General features: G+C 32.7%; 1 protein-coding gene and 1 long non-coding RNA gene across 5 annotated transcripts in view; one reads left to right on the forward strand and one right to left on the reverse strand.

Moving 5' to 3' along the window:
• Window positions 1-16,488, forward strand: part of EIF2AK4 (eukaryotic translation initiation factor 2 alpha kinase 4) — a 97,939-nt gene extending 81,451 nt beyond the window's left edge. For all 4 annotated transcript variants that reach the window (XM_051977055.1, XM_051977056.1, XM_051977057.1 and 1 more), the window contains 12 exons: window positions 1,005-1,169; window positions 1,750-1,884; window positions 2,025-2,132; window positions 2,664-2,792; window positions 5,448-5,534; window positions 7,211-7,323; window positions 8,073-8,131; window positions 8,867-8,964; window positions 13,703-13,771; window positions 14,354-14,398; window positions 15,493-15,611; window positions 16,243-16,488. In XM_051977055.1, coding sequence (XP_051833015.1) covers window positions 1,005-1,169; window positions 1,750-1,884; window positions 2,025-2,132; window positions 2,664-2,792; window positions 5,448-5,534; window positions 7,211-7,323; window positions 8,073-8,131; window positions 8,867-8,964; window positions 13,703-13,771; window positions 14,354-14,398; window positions 15,493-15,611; window positions 16,243-16,300 — 1,185 coding nt within the window. In that variant the 3' untranslated portion in view covers window positions 16,301-16,488. The remainder of the gene's footprint in view (window positions 1-1,004; window positions 1,170-1,749; window positions 1,885-2,024; window positions 2,133-2,663; window positions 2,793-5,447; window positions 5,535-7,210; window positions 7,324-8,072; window positions 8,132-8,866; window positions 8,965-13,702; window positions 13,772-14,353; window positions 14,399-15,492; window positions 15,612-16,242) is intronic.
• On the reverse strand, window positions 121-5,441 carry LOC127549219 (uncharacterized). Its single transcript, XR_007950538.1, has 2 exons — window positions 3,897-5,441; window positions 121-523 (listed from the first exon to the last, which is right to left on the reverse strand). It is a non-coding gene; the product is annotated as an uncharacterized LOC127549219 (long non-coding RNA).
• Window positions 16,489-17,033: the final 545 nt, after the last annotated feature.

The following is a 17,033-nucleotide window of genomic DNA, read 5'->3' on the forward strand; positions in this document are numbered from 1 at the left end:
TAAACAGTTTTAGGATTAAAAATAGGGTTTCTGAATCCTAGGCCAGTGTTGTATTTAAGATAGTGAATAAAGTTGTGAGATTTTTTTAATGTGTTGAATTAAAAATGTTTAAATCAGTAAAAGATTTTTCTTATTAATTTTATTTTCAGTACAAATACCTGAATAAATCTTGAACTGGATTTGGACTTCTAAAAACCTTTTTTTTACACAATAAAAGTATTAGCATTATATAATAAGGATTACTTTTTTAAAGTCTCAAATCAGGCTTTATTCTCTGTTCTAACAAATGGCATTTTCCAGTTTAAATATAAGTCAGTTTTTTATTAAAATGTCAGAATGATTACACAGATAATTTGTGCAGAATATTGAACTAAACCAATTATAATTCCATTTTCTTATCATGATCTTTTGATCAGTTATTCAGATAAGAAGAAATCAATAATCTTTATGTGAAGGTGAAATATTTTGTATTGTCTTTTTTGCTTCGTCAGTTCCTCCTTCTTTCTTGCCAAAGGGATCAGTTCTGAAACAGGAAAATCAGTGTCTGGGAATGATTAAACATTTGCAGTCCATATATGAAGCTTTTAACACAGAGGATCAGTCTTACAGTTACTCAGAATTTTTCAACTTTCTTAGTCATTGGCCTAAAGCAGTTGAGTTTGAAGAACAGAATGGAGGGAAGTTGGGAAAGGGGTTAGGAAAAGACATTTCCATTATGGAAAAGTTTTAATGCTCTTTTGTTGGTTTGAATTAACTTATATAGACCAGATGAGAAAGGCATCTGTGATTTGATACTCTCTTTAGTTCTTTGTAACTCTCAATAGAGGAACATCCTGAATAGATACTATGTCTAAGAGTGTGTCTGTAACTTTTCACAAAGTTCCGTCCCACCTAAGGTGTAAAAATAGAGCCTAAATGTCTCAATTATGCATACAAGATTCTGTGTTTAATGGCTTTTCCAATACAGTTGATTGAAAGCTCAGTTGAAGTTATTTGCTTTTCAGCTCTGTCGACTCTACAAATTTATTGAGCAGAAGGGAGATTTACAAGACTTAACTACAACAATAAATTCAATTATAAAACAAAAAACAGGTGTTGCCCAGCTGGTGAAACATGGCATGAAAGATCTGGAGGAGGTTGTTGGACTTCTGAAGAAGCTTGGCATAAAGGTTTGGAGACTGACCCGTCTGATTTATAATAGTAATAGCCCCAAAATATTTGCTTTGTTTGATTTACTTCTGGCAAGTCATTGCTTTCCCTAGACTTCTTCTAACCATATTTTTGTTTTCTGATCTTCAGCATTACCTTTGGTTTAAAGTAAGATGTTATATAAGGGAGCTGGGGGGCATTAAAGATGAAGCATTGGAGAAATAAAAATTCAGAATCTGGGTTCAAATTTTTCCTTAGACAGTTAGCTAGCCCCCCTTGAGCTAGCCACTTAATTTCTCTAATTAAAATAGTTGTCTCCTAAAGTTGTTGTGAGACTCCAATAGGATGATGTATATAAAAGTGCTTTGCAAACTTTAAAGTACTACATCACGGTCAATTATTAATTCCAACACTGAATGAGGCCAGTCGGGAGACTTCAGCATTATTGTTCTGACTTAGTTTTTATGGTGATTTAGCATAATTGGGCCAAACAGGCATAAAGCCAAAAGCTGCTGCCTGTCACAGGTACCTAACATTGAGCATGGGACTCTACATTCTGGGGCCTTCTGCCTGATATATTTGTGATTTATTGCTTTGCAGGTCTCAGTCAATTTGGGCCTTGTTTATAAAGTTCAGCAACATAATGGGGTAATCTTCCAGTTTGTAGCATTCATCAAACGAAGGCAAAAAATAGTGCCTGAAATCCTTGCAGCTGGTGGCAGATATGACCATTTGGTAAGTTTTTATCCTTTAAACATTACTTTTTCTCAGATTTCTGATGTTCTGTGTGTGGTACGTTACAAGGAGTAGATACTCAGTTCAGTATCTGTTAAATAGTCGATTGTATCTCATCAATAGGTGTACTGTTTTCCTAGATACCTCAGTTTAGAGGACCTCAAGCCCTGGGACCAGTTCCTTCAGCTATTGGAGTCAGCATAGCTATAGATAAAATATCTGCAGCTGTTATCAACATGGAAGAACCAGTAAGTTTGGGCTTTTGCCTTTACCTTCTTAAAGGGTTGGCTTCATTTCAAAAAGCAAAATTTTCCTGTTTTGCAGAAATTCAGGAGCCATAAATAAAGCAATAATAGCCTATAGACTTAGGTTATGACTTTAATACCTGACCTCACAATAGCTATCGTTGACATTCTCATAGCATATCCTCTTCTAATTTAGTAGCACTGGTGCACAAATGCAAATGTGAACTACAAAGCTTTAAATTTTCTTTTGCTTGAATCACAAGAAAATAGACTTCCCAAAGGGAAAGAATACCCCTTTGACATTAGAGTAGCATTCACTTTCCAACCAACTCAAACAGATTAAAATTTGAGTGTGTCATTGTGAAAGAATTCTGCAAATTGTCTTGCATTTGTTTGTGTGGTTTCAAATGTGATCACAAGTTAAGGAATTAACATTCAATCAATGTGACCTACTGCCCTATAGTTTAGCTCCCATATATACAGCCTAGGAGCCCAAATTCCTCCCAGCTTAAAAACCTATTTCTTCTAATCTAGGTTACAATAAGCTCATGTGATTTACTGGTTGTAAGTGTTGGTCAGATGTCCATGTCACGGGCCATCAATATCATCCAGAAACTCTGGACAGCAGGAATTGCAGCAGAAATCATGTACGATTGGTCCCAGGTAAATTGGAAAGGACATTTCATATTGAAGGTTCAGAAAAATAATTTCTTTAATGATAAATCTTATTGTTCCCTTATGGAGCTGTCAGATGGTGTTTCTCTTTAATTATGTCTATTTCCTAAAAAATTTATCTTTAAAAAACTTGAGGCTTTTGACCTTTGGTTTCTTATTTTATATAAATATTGACAACTCTACTTTTACCTTCTAAAAGGGAGACCAGATAATTGATTAGCCCTCTTCAGTACTACTTACGGATTGCCAAAGTGGCTGCTAATCCCAGTTTATTTTTGTTTTTATGGATACCTTTTGTTTCTACATCACATTCATTTCTGAACATTCTTCTATCCTTCCCTCCCACTCAACATGCCTTTTTATAACAAAGATTTAAAAATAAAAAGTTCAGCAACACCAGTCAATACATTAACTGTGTATAATACCATATGCCATATTTAATACCCTTTTTGCCCAGTCTCTTCAAAAAAAAAAAAAAAAGAGAAAAATAAAAATTTTCTAATTAGTCTCTAGAGTCTACATTGTCATAATTTGTTGTTTGGTCATTTTTAAAATTCATGTCTGATTCTTTGTGACATCATTTGGGGTTTTTTTTTGGAAAAGAATGGGAGTGGTTTGCCATTCCTTTTATACCTCATTTTTAGAAGAGGAAACTGAGGCAAGCAGAGTTAATGACATGCTCAGGATCACACAGCTAATGAGTATCTGAAGCTATATTTAAACTCAGAAAGATGAGTCTTCCTGTCTCCAATCTTCCACTCTTTTGTGTCATGGTGCTATTGAGCTGCCCCATCATAATTCCATAGCATTTAGTTTCATTTTATTGTTTTTGCATTTACATTGTTATAATCCTTATATAGTTTTTTTTGTTGTTGTTCTTGTTTCTTTGAATATACTACATTTACTTTTTTTTTTCTTTTTCTATAACAAAAAGTGCTATGGATATTTTGGCATATATAAGACCTTTCTCTCTTTGAGATACATGACTAACAGTGTATCTTTGAATTCAGGCTATGGAAAATTTAGCTTCTTTTTTGAGTACACTTTCAAATTACTCTCCAGAAAAATTGGACCATTTCACAGTTCCATTACCATTGCATTGGTGTTTCTTACAGCCACTCCAATTTCATCTTTGTTCATCTTTGTCGGCTTCCTAGGGGTGAAGTAAAAATTTGAAGTTATTTTGATTTGCATTTCTTTTATTAGTGAATTGGAACAATATTTCTAACATAATTGTTAATAGTTGGAAGTTCTTTTAAGAAGTATTCATATTCTTTGACCACTTATCTGTTGAGGAATGGTTTTTGTTCTTTTATATTTATGTTTATATATTAGATATCAAATTGCTGTCAAACATATGATGCAGAGGTTTGTTTTTCCTCAGTCAGATTTTTCATGCTTTTCAGTTCCATTGAAATTATTTCTTCTAGTCCCATTCAGTTAAAAATTCTTTCTATAACCATAATTGTGAGTGATAACTTGTACTGTGTATATGGCTTAAGATGCTAGTTTAAACCTATTTTGAGGAGGCAGGAGGAAGGCACAAAATGTTTTTAGTTTTTTTTACAAATTCTTCTTTAGCTTCTGATACTGTTTTGTTTTATTGTCCTCTTTTGTCTTTACTTTTCTCAAGTGCTTTTTTACTGCATGTGGAAAAAATGTAATTTGAGTAATTTCTATTAATATTGAGAGATTTTAGAAACCTCACCATTAATCTCTTGATATTTCCTATTTATATTCACTTAAAGCATAAGTAAAATTAAAGGCTAAAAACAGTGTCTAAAAACAGAGATACTCTTAGACTCAGCAATACTACTACTTGGTACACATTCCCAAGAGGTTAAAGACAGGGAAAAATATCCTTATGTACAAAAATGTTTGTAGCTCTACCTTTTATTAAGAAACCTAGAAACAATGTGATTGCCTATCAATTGGAGAATAAATCTACAAATTATTATATGAACATAATAGAATGAAAGGGATGGATTCAGAGAAACTGTAGCCAGTGCAAAGTAAAGCTGGAAAACTGTTTTTATAAAATGACTGTAGTAACATAAAGGAAATCAGCTTTCAAGTTCTTAAGAACTGACCCGTGTTATATCTGGTCCCAATTTCAGAAGACTAATATAAAAGCATTTTTCCCACTTCTTGGCTGAAAGGTGGATACCATACCACCATACATACATCAGGTATATATTTTCAAAAATGACTCATATATGAATTTGTTTTGCCTGCCTATACTTATTTGTTACCAGGCAGGGCTTTTATTTTGGGAAGGGAAGAGATGATGGAAAATTGGAGATAAAAATTCAGGGAAAAAAAAGGAAAAAAGGGTCAATGAAACATTTTAAATATGAGTAAAGTAGTTCAAAGGGCTCCCAGACAAGTAGGTCAGTGTTAATACTAACTTTAAATTTAATATAACTTTAAAAAAGAAGTTATTAGTAATATTTACAAAGTTGTAATTTGAAAGTAAAGAAGGCAAAAGAGTTATCTTCCTGATCCATTGAATCTCTCCTTGAATAGTTTATATTTTAAGAAGCAATTCATTTCAGAATAAAAAAAATGAGCATATCTGATAATTCCTGCCTAATTGGTTAAAGACTTAAGGTGTTTTATACTCCCTTTTACTGTCTGTTTCAGTCTCAAGAAGAACTGCAAGAGTATTGCAGACATCATGAAATCACTTACGTGGCTCTTGTCTCTGACAAGGAAGGAAACCATGTAAAGGTAAAGATTCTACGGAATTATGTGGAGTTATGATGAGGTTTTTTTTTTTTTTTTTAAGCTTTTTATTTACAAAACATATGCAAGGGTAATTTTTCAACAATGACCCTTGCAAAACCTTGTGTTCCAAACCTTTCCCTCCTTCCCCCAACCTCCTCCCCTACATGGCAGGTAATCCAATACATGTTAAATATGTTAAAATATATGTTAAATCCTATATATCTATACATATTTATACATATATTTCTTGCTGCATAAGAAAAATCATGATCAGATTTCTTAACCTATATATGTTCTGACAGGACAGATATTTTACTTGATATAGTTTAGGATCCATTGCTTTACCTGTTTCTTTGAAAGAGAAAATTCATCAAAAAAGTATTGATCTAGCTCTGAATTCTTAGATACCTTTACTTGAATGATCACTTTTTTGGCCATTCCTTTTATCATTCTTTTCCAAAAAAAATCCAGTAAGTTCTACTGACCTAGTTGGCTACACTAACATTTTTGATGGCTATTTATGAAAAATTGGATTTACTTAAAAATGCCTGAACATCTGTTGTGCTTCATGGCCTATTACTTTATTTCTGACTTTTTAAAACCTACGAAAATAAACTAATTCAAAATCAGATTTGGATCTAGTATAAAAAGTCTATGGAATATAAAACATGACATTGCTTTTGTTCAATTAATAACCAGTAAGGATCTACTATATGCTAGGCATTCTAGGCATTGGGGAGCTAAAGACAAAAATTAAAACAATTCTTGCCCTCAAAGAGCTTAAATTCTCTCAGGGAGCTACATATGTAAATAGGTATATACAGAGCAAATTAGTGGGAATTCAGAAGTAATTTGTATCTGGCAGAGATCAGGAAAAGCTTCATGTACAAAATGGTACCTGAATAGTATTTTGAAAGAAAATAAGAGATTTTAAGAGGCAGAGTTAAAGAGAAAACAGTTCAGGTAAGGGAGATAGCCAATGCAAAGACTAACCCACATGACTTCCCCTGCTTTCTCTGGTTTGAGTCTTCTGGAAACTCTGACGAGCTTTTAAAGCAAATCCTGGAACTGTATTTGGATCATTGGGATACTGTGGGTCATTTCCTTTTATCACAGAAACTTAACACTAGACTGTCAAGATTCAGATTTCAGATGCTTCACTCTGCCTACATAGAATCACAGTGTAGATACATTTAAATTTCATATAGACTTAATATTTCTTGAAAATTTGCTTTTTCAGTAGGGAATTACATTGCGAAATCATCTGATTCACCCTTATCTTACATCACATCTAAACCATTTGTTATACTTTGATGGAACAATAACATCTTTGTATTTAAAAGAAGCCATATTGTTTATCAATATTAATCTTTTCTACTTTTATGATATATAGGACAAAATACAAAATTCTGTTAAGTTTCTTCAGTGACAGAACTGCTTAGTGGAACATGAAAGGGAAGAAAGGAAAAGAATAAGCATTTATTAAGCACCTCTTTCATACTAGAACTATGCTAAGTGCTTTAAAGATATTCCTAGTTATAGAGTAAAGCATATCATTTTATTGTCTGTAAGACAAAATCGTTATGGTGTTGGCTGTTAATATTTCTACAACTCATTGATTCTACTTTTTGACTTCAGAAATCTGCAATTTATCTAGTTGTTGCATTTCTTCTTATAAGGTCAAATCCTTTGAGAAGGAAAGGCAGACAGAGAAACGAGTGCTGGAATCTGACCTCGTGGATCACATGGCCCAGAAACTGAGGACCAAAGTCTGTGATGAAAAGAATATCAGGTAATATAACAAAAAGAAGCCAATAAATGCAAATGCAAATATATAACATTCAAGATACCAGTGGTGTGCATTTTTTTTGAAGTAGTGCTTAATCAAAATAGCTTTTAATAGATGTATTCTTTTCCCTTTGGAAGGTTCTAAAAGTAATTTGATGACAGTTTCCATTATTTTGGGACATTACTTCCTCTTGATCTTTAGTCATATATATCAACACCCCAAAGTCTACTTTGTCATTCTTAAGGTATCCTTAAGACTAAGAGCCTATCAATATTTTTCTGCAATCTGATATGTTTGTGAACTATTTTATTAAATCCAAATGGGAAGACCTCTGAAATTTTAATATACATGGGACTTTAATAAATTTTTTTCACCCCATTCTGCCTATTTCTACCATAGTATCTTCTCCTATTTATTCCTTCCTTTTTTTAATCTGGTTTTTTCCTTAAGTTTCTGCCTTATATTGAGTACTAAATTTTTATTTTATGTATTTATGTGTAATGTTACCAAAGTAACTTTATAACAGACAAAAGCCAAGGATGCCAAGTAAGGCTTTTCAAATCCAGTTAAACAAGTTGATGTGACATCCTGTGTCATTTTTTTATTCACTCTTGAGCAAAAATTGATGCAATTTTTATACCTTAATGATCAAGGGGAAGCATTTCAGTAGAACAATTGACTGTAACTTACATTGATATAGATTGCTTTTGCCTTCTTGCCTACTTTTCTAATTATTGTTGTTTGCTTTTTAGAGAAGCTTCTGATAATCTTGCAGGGCAAAATCTGAAGGGGTCGTTTTCTAATGCTTCAGGTATAACTACTAATTACAAACTGAACAAAATAATTGTAATGTCTGACTTGATACTGTATTTTTGCTTTGCAGTACTTATACTATGATTTTGGCTAACTCCCTAGTAATACAAAATAAAAATTATAATAGTATTAACTTCTCCCAAAGATTGTTTTGTACAATGGAGTTTACTTGTCTAGTTTTACTCTCCTTTGAAACATTTAGCTTAGAAAGAGTAATCATGCCATATACTGTGTGCTAATCCTAACTGCTCTGCCAACGTCCTTACTTTAGGCAGAGTTTTAAATTATGCCTCAATTTAACCCACAAAGAGCACATGGAGACAGTTCTCTGATGATCCTCCCCACCTCCTTGATAAATAAAAATGTATAATTTCTTGAAGGTAGTATATTCAAAAGAGAATATTTGGAATAAATACCATTAGTTTTCCCCTTTTGGGTCAAAAGAAAGTTATTTGGGTTTCTAGGCTTTTCTACAGAAATATATACCAATTAGATTAAATTTTTTTCAGCCAGATTCTGTGCCAGAATCAGTAAAAATAATCTGCCTAGCTGAAAGCTGAGAGATTATCAGGTTTTAGAAGTTTAGAATGTCAATATTGCCATGTAAGTTTGTAACTATAAACAAATATGGTCTTTGCTCAACATTGTATTTATTTGTACTTAACCTTCTTGCTTTTATTATGGTGCATTTTGTGAAAGTGAATGAAGCTGTTTTGAAATTCTCTTTTTTTAGGTTTATTTGAAATACATGGAGCAACAGTTGTTCCTAATGTGAGTGTTATAGCCCCAGAGAAGCTATCAGCCAGTACCAGGCGGCGGTATGAAACTCAGGTATGCACTGAGGCTTTTATAGCTTTTTAGTTTTTAATCTTTGGGAAAATGTAAGTAATAAAAGAAAATAAATGTAGAAACGTTGTTAAAAGCATAATACTTTTTCTTCCTACCTCCAAAACTTAGGATATTTCTGAAATTTACCAAACTAAGAAAAACTTAACCTGGGTAATCAAAGGTAAATCACATAATCTCTCTGTTCTTCAGCATCCTCATCTGTAAATGGGAATAATATTTGTAATACTTACAAGAAAGGATTATAGAGAAAGAAGTTTATGAATTTTTAAAACACTATGTTAGTGACCCATCCACAGTGAATAAACAAGAAGAGAGAGCATTCTTGGCTTCTGTTTAAAAAATCTAAACACATTTTAGCCTGGCTCAATGAAAAGTGGACTTTAAAATGGATCTTGGAAGATCTGAATAGGTGGAGAGAACATTTCAGATCATCAAAGACATGCCAGAAGCAGAAATAAGCATGGACATAAGCAATGGTTTTCCACTATTGTATTCTGTCTCTAATGTGAACTGAAAAGATTTCAGATATGGCAATTTCTGTAAGCATTTCTAATTGTAGACTTAAGAGTTTTAAGTACCAAACAGTTTATTAAGTGTTTTTTGCTACATTCATCTCTAATACTCCCTTGCTGACTGCTGTTGCTTTCTTCCTATTATTACATTATTAGCTGAGTTACTAATATCATTTGAAAGCACTATCTTATTGGAACTCAGGATTCATGTTCTATCTTCTCAGTTGTTCTCTGATCCAGGTGGCATGAGCTGCCATCACCATTGTTTCTGGTTGGATTTAAGAACTAAGTCGCAAGAAGAGGTGGTTGCTAATAAGTGACCAAGAGGCTTTGTGGTCTTGATCAATTCTAAGACAGAGGAGAATATTAGGAATTGTGGCTGCAGGAGAATGGGGGATCCGATCACGATCCCACGGCCAAGAGGTATGCTAGCACAGTTAGCTGTAGGGGAATAACATCCTTTCCTAGGTAGAGACCACAAGTGAAGAGGTAGTGACCACACCTCTCCTGAGATCAAACCACCTTGGAAGCACCAAAAATCTACAAACTATACGACTGAAACTACAAAATGGCTCTGAAACAGCAAGAAAGGCCTGAAGCTTGGGACACTGCCCCCTCCACCCTGAGAGGAGAGCACAACTTTAACATAAAGTTATAAATCAAAAAATAGACTGAAAAAATGAGCAAACAAAAAAAGAGCCTATCCATAACATTACTGTAGTGATAAGGAAAATCAGGACACAAACCCAGAAAACAGTCATGTCAAAGCAGCTAAAGCAAAGCCTCAAAAAAAAATGCATTGATCACTAGATCAAAAAAAAAAAAAAATTTCTGGAAGTGACCAAAAAGAATTTAAAAAATCAAATAAGAAAAATTATGAAAAAATGAGAGTGATGAAAGAAATTTTTGAAAAGAGAGTCAACAGCTTAAAATAGGCACAGAAAAATATTAAATAAAATAACACTTTAAAAAACAAAATTGGCCAAATGAAAAAAAGAAGTACAAAAGCTCGTTGAAGAAAGTAATTTCTTAAAAATTAGAATTGAGTGATGGAGAGAGCCATCTGTATCCAGAGAAAAGACTTTGGGGAATGTGGAGTAAACATAGTATTTTCACCTTTTTTTGTTATTCTTGTTTGCTTGTTTTTTTTCCTGTTTTTTTTTTTTCCATTTTGGTCTGATTTTTCAAGTGCACCATGATAAATATGGAAATATGTTTGGATAAATATGGAAATATGCACATGTTTAATTTATATTACAGGTTAATAGACTAATTAAAGGAGAGAAAAATTTAGAACACAAGGTTTTGCAAGGATGAATGTTGAAAACTATCTTTGCAAGCATTTTGAAAAATAAAAAGTATTTTAACAAAATAAAATCAGAATCTCAAAAAAATTAGAATTTAAAAAGAAATTGGAGTAGGCAGTGAAGAAAAAAACTATCATTCTTTGCAGATGATATGAAATGCATACTTAAGAGAATCAACTAAAAAACTACTCAAATCAATTAAGAACTTTAGCAAAGTTGCAGGATTTAAATAAATTTATATTAAATCAAATCAAAGACATTTCTATATATTATCAATAAAACCCAGCAGCAAGAGATAGAAAGAGAAATTGCATTTAAAATAGCTATAGATGATATAAGCAGTTTGATATAGATTTTCCCATAGTAGTCATGTAAAACATTTTTATATTATCTACATTGCAGAAGAAAATTTAGATCAAAACCTCCACCAGAATAAAAGTTTTTTAAAATATGCATTTAGACGGCATCAGTTCTTTCTCTGGAGATGGCTAATGGTTACCATAAATCCCTTGAAATTGTTTTGTATTGCTGAGGATAATTCATTTACAGTTGGGCATATAATTGGACAAAATGGGAGTCTACCTGCAAAGACAAACCCAGAAACTATATGAATACAATTACAAAACATTTCATAGAAATAAAGTCAGCTCTAAACAATTGGAAAAATCTCAATTGCTCATGGATAGACCAGACTAATATAAGACAAATGACAATTCTATATAAATTAATCTACTTATTCAATGCCATGTCAATCAAACTGTTAAAAAAAAACTATTTCATAGAGCTAGAAAAAAATAAGAAGAAAATTATCTGGAAGAACAAAAGATTAAAAATATCAAGGGGATGGAAAAAAAATGCTAACAACAGTGGCCTAGCCATACTAGACCTAAAATTACATCATAAAGTAGCAGGCATCAAAACCATTTGGTATTAACGAAAAAGTAAGAGTAGCGGATTCATGAAATAGGTTAGGGATAAGTAGTAACTATACTTATATAAATTTAAATAAATTGAAAGTGAAAGTGACTATAGTAATTACTGTTTGATAAATCCAAAGACTCCAGTTTCTGGGATAAGAACTCACTATTTGACAAAAAATTGCAGGAAAATTGCAGGAAAAACTGGAAAATAGTATGGCACAAACTAGACGTAGATCATTCACACCCTATATCAAGATAAAGTTAAAATGGGTTCATAATATAGACATAAAGAGTGATGCTGCAAGCAGATTAGGAAAGCAAAGGATAGTTTATCCGTCAGGTCTTTGGAGAAGGTATGAATTTGTGACCAAAAAAGAAATAGAGAATGCAAATTGGATAAATTTGAATGCATTAAGTTAAAAAAGGTTTGCATAAACAAAACTAATGCAACCAAGATTAGAAGGGAAGCAAAAAGCTCAAAAATAATTTTTTAGCCAGTATTTCTAATAAAAACCTCATTTCTAAAATATATAGTGTCAAATTAAAAGAATACAAATCATTCCCCAATTGATAAATGATCAAAGGATATAAATAGACAATTTCAGATGAAGAAATTAAAGTCATGTATAGTCATGAAAAAAAAATGCTCTAAAGCACTACATGCTAAGTAAAGGGAGCAGAACCAGGAGAATATTGTACACAATAACAATAAGTGAAAAATCATATGTTTCAATTTACATTCACACTCCATTAATTCTTTTTCTGAATATGGATAGCATTTTTCATCATGAGTCCTTTGAAACTGTTTTGTATTATTGTATTGCTAAGAATAGTTAAGTCCTTCACAGTTGATCATCATATGATAATGATATCACTGGGTACAGTGTTCTGACTTCACTCTCCATCATATTCAGGAGACATCATATTTCAGGAAATAAGAAAACTGCCATGGTATCTTAGAATCAGAGGGTAAAATAGAAATTGAAAAACAATCTACTGATTACCTCTTAAAAGAGATTCCAAAATGAAAACTCCCAGAACATTACAGCCATAATCCAAAGCTTCTAGGTCAAAGAGAAAGTATTGCAAGCAGCCAGAAACAAACAATTCAAATATCATGAAGCTACCATCAGGATCACAAAAGATTTAGCAGTTTCTCCATTATAGATCAGAGGGTTTTAAATAATTATATTCCAGAAGGCAAAGAAGGTAGGAATACAACCAGGAATAACCTGTCCAGCAAACTGAGTATACTTCATAATTGGAAATTAACTAAAAAAAACTAGAAAAAGAACAGATTAAAAAATCCCCAATTAAGCACCAAATTAGAAATTCTGAAAATGAAGAGTTCACAAGTTGAAAGACAAAAACCAATGAATTAATAAAACTAAGAGATGATTTTAAGAAAAAATCAAGAAAACACTGAATTGACTAAAAAAAAAAATTACCAGCATTAATATCAAAAGAATGAATTCACCTTCAATGAAGATGAAATTAAAACAAATATTAGGAGCCATTTTGTCCAATTATATGCCCAACTGTAAATGAATTATCCTCAACAATACAAAACAATTTCAAGGGATTTATGGTAACCATTAGCCATCTCCAGAGAAAGAACTGATGCCGTCTAAATGCATATTTTAAAAAACTTTTATTCTGGTGGAGGTTTTGATCTAAATTTTCTTTTGCAATGTAGATAATATAAAAATGTTTTACATGACTACTATGGGAAAATCTATATCAAATTGCTTGCCTTCCTCAGGCAGGGAGAAAGAGAATCAATCTAGAACTAATTTTTTTTAAACCTCATGTTAAAATTTGTTTACATGTAATTGAGAGAAAAAGTGAAAAATAAATATTAAAAAAAAAAAGTACATAGACCTCACATTAAGAACCCCTACCCTAATGTTTGGTTTGCGGACAAACTGGAAGATAGATGTCTTGCATCACATATTCTGAATTCAGTATTTTCTTCTTGTAGGTGCAAACAAGACTCCAGACTGCCCTTGCCAACCTCCACCACAAGAGCAGTGAAATTGAAATTTTAGCTGTAAGTCTTTTCCTTTGATATTGATGTTAGGAGCAAAATTGTCAGAACTTAGCTTTCAGTTCAATATAAATATTTTGTATTCCTATGTGATTTTCACTAAGAGCAACCTTATACAAAATTAAGAGTATGAAACTACAGAGAAAATGTGAAGACATGGGGGGGAAAATAAAAGAAAAAGAGTTTTTTCCTCTCCCTTCCCCAACCCAACCCCAAAGATGGAAAAAAATTTTGACATCCTCAGAAAATCTCCCATTTTGTTTCTGAAATTTTCAGAATTTCAGAACTTCATAAAAAAGCCCAGGTGGGCTTTTAAATTTTAAATCTACACATCTACATGTATTAGAATCAGTCCTTTTGTGGGTGGGATGGTGAATTATGACATATTACTTTGGGGTCCCAGAGGTGAAGTCTCATCCTCATACAGTTGATATTTACTTCATTTTCAAACAGACTTCAACAGTGATTTTCAAATTCAGTCTTTGGTGACAGTGTATAATACAAATAAGCAGAGTTAAGTTGACTTAAAATTTTGCCATCAAATCCCCTTATGCTAATTTGCATTGTCCGTATCCCTTCTCACAGGTAGATCTGCCAAAAGAAACTATTTTGCAGTTTTTAGCACTGGAGGTAAGCAAGGTAGATTCTGCCATACCTAAGTATTGGCCTAGAGTCAAACTTTAAATTCCAGAAGTTTGAGTAATTTTTGCCATTAAGGAACCAAAGTTTTCCTTAGTGATATTTTCTGAACTTGAGAATTTGTAAAGATTACTGATATAACTTCCTTTTATATAAAAAATTTGTTCCTAATTATCAATGGAATCATTTCAGACATTTATCTTCTCCTTATAGGAAGGAAAAGAGAGCTAACAGCCACTACCAATTGAAGAGTAATAAGAATGTCAATTGTTTTAGAACATCCACAAAGATAATATGGGATTTCTGGGAACAGTGGGCCTTGGCATCCTTCCCAGCAGTGGCCTTGAGGAATGGATGAATAAGTTGTGGTATCTCTCTACCCCCTTCACCCACCCAATCGCATTTCCTCCAGGTGTTTCAGTTATGATCAATCAGATGTATCTTCCCCATTTTAATTTTGGAATCTTACACATATATTTTTTCTTTTAAAAATATACCTGAATAGTCAATAGAGCCCCTTAATAACATACAGCCCATAAGCTATAGCTAATGTATTAATAAAAAGATGACAACTTTATGACTTTTTACCTGCCCAAAAATATTTGATACCAGAAATATTAATTTGTGTTTAACCTGGAAATGGATTCATGTGCTTGCTTCTAATGCCATATTATTAATTCTATTTTGCTAACTAGATCATTCATTTGTCACAAATTTATTATGAAAGTGGCATCTGTCACATAGGCAAAGACGAGCAGAAATAATTTGCCCAAGATCATCAGGGTAGTACAGTGATAGGTGGTATACATTGCCAAACTAGGAATGAACTAGATGGCATCAAAAGGTCTGTAATAAAGTGGTATGTAACATTTTAATTCTAAAAGTAATCATCTAATAGGAGGTAGAGCAACTCTCTTATCGAATTTAATACCTTCCTCTATGTGGTTTTTCTGTAGGTACTTTAAGTCCTTGGAAGAGTACTAGTCAATCTCATGTTTATCTACCCTGCTCACCTCCCCCCCCAAAAAAGAAAAATCTTAAGTGTAATCTGCTGTTTAAAAAGTCTTATCTTTGTTTTCCCCTAGTGGGATGGTGATGAACAGGCCTTTAATACAACTGTGAAGCAGCTACTATCACGCCTGCCAAAGCAGAGATACCTCAAATTAGTCTGTGATGAAATTTACAACATCAAAATTGAAAAAAAGTAAGTTATCTGGTTAGCAACATGTTTCACACATGTCAGAATTCAAGAAGGTAAGCTATTAAAACCCTCCCATGATAGTTTTATCTTCCCTGAAGCTTCAGATCCTTTGATGGCTGCACCTCTTTCTCCTGTCAGGATGCTAGGGAATAAAGTCTACTAATGAGTTCGGCAGCTGGCAGCCAGTGAAGCCTGCCTAGGGTCTCATCTTCAGCTGCGACTTTATTAATGAGAAAACATAAAGCAGCAGATCAACTGTCCACACAATAAATTTATTCTCCCAGATGACTCATATATAGAATTCTAATGTTTAAATTAAGAGGAAATAGCTATGAGCTCTGCTGCTTCATTTTTAGAAAATTGAGACTAATTGACCCTTTGCTTTAAAATCCCAATAGAGAAATATTAACTTCTTACCCCACCACTTTTAGGGCAGGAATGAAAAATGTTAAAACAAATGGTGACATTTTACTTGCCAAGAAAATGTAGCTAATTCTAGATACCTTTACATATTTTTTGGTTGGAACAGGACACTTACAGATAAATTTTATTTTCCCAATTAGAATCTATTTCATTTCTTCAATCATTGTTTTTCTCTGTGACTGCTTCTAATTAAAGACTTTTTCTTCTGCAGAGTGTCGATGCTATTCCTATATAGTTACAGAGATGACTACTACAGAATCTTGTTTTAAATATGAAGAATTCACTGCAAGGACATGCGAATTGTACATAGTAATGTTTAAACTACTCAGAAGCTTATGTTGTAATATAGAATGTTGTACAGTCACTGTAATTTTGGATAAATCTTAAACTGAGTATTTTATAGTGTATATATTAAAGGCTGCCAAACTTTTTGGATTTAATAAATGTTTTTCATAAATCTGCTTGCTATACTTACAATGGGAATGGTAAAGGAGATCTAAATGCAAAATCAAAGCATATTAGCTCTTCCTATATCCCCAAGATTGGATGTGAAATAATCTAAGTATACTACAGTATCTAATCAATTAACTTATTCAGACTGAATACAACCATATGAAAGAGGTACTATCTTTCTTTATAGATGAAGAAATTGTATGTTGGCAGTTAACTGAATTGTTAAGAATCCAAGAGTGTTAAGTACAATATTCTACTCTATACTTTGTTGAGTTTGCCTTATTCAGTTGTTTCACTCTTGCCCAACTCTTCATGACCTCATTTGGAGTTTTATTGGCAAAGCTCCTTCTCAAGCTCACTGTACAAGGCAAGCAAGATGAAGTGACCAGATTTGTAAACAGGAAGATGAGTCTTCCTGACTCAAGGCCCAGAACTCTATCCACTGGGCCACTTAGCTAATTTTGGATTTGGGAGATAGTTTTTATACTTTACTAAAGAATGAAATATCCAAAGATGTGAGTAACTGAAAACTTTGTCCAATTTCCTCTA

This window comes from Antechinus flavipes, chromosome 2, assembly GCF_016432865.1.
Source record: "Antechinus flavipes isolate AdamAnt ecotype Samford, QLD, Australia chromosome 2, AdamAnt_v2, whole genome shotgun sequence".
In the NCBI taxonomy this organism is placed as follows: Eukaryota; Metazoa; Chordata; class Mammalia; order Dasyuromorphia; family Dasyuridae; genus Antechinus; species Antechinus flavipes.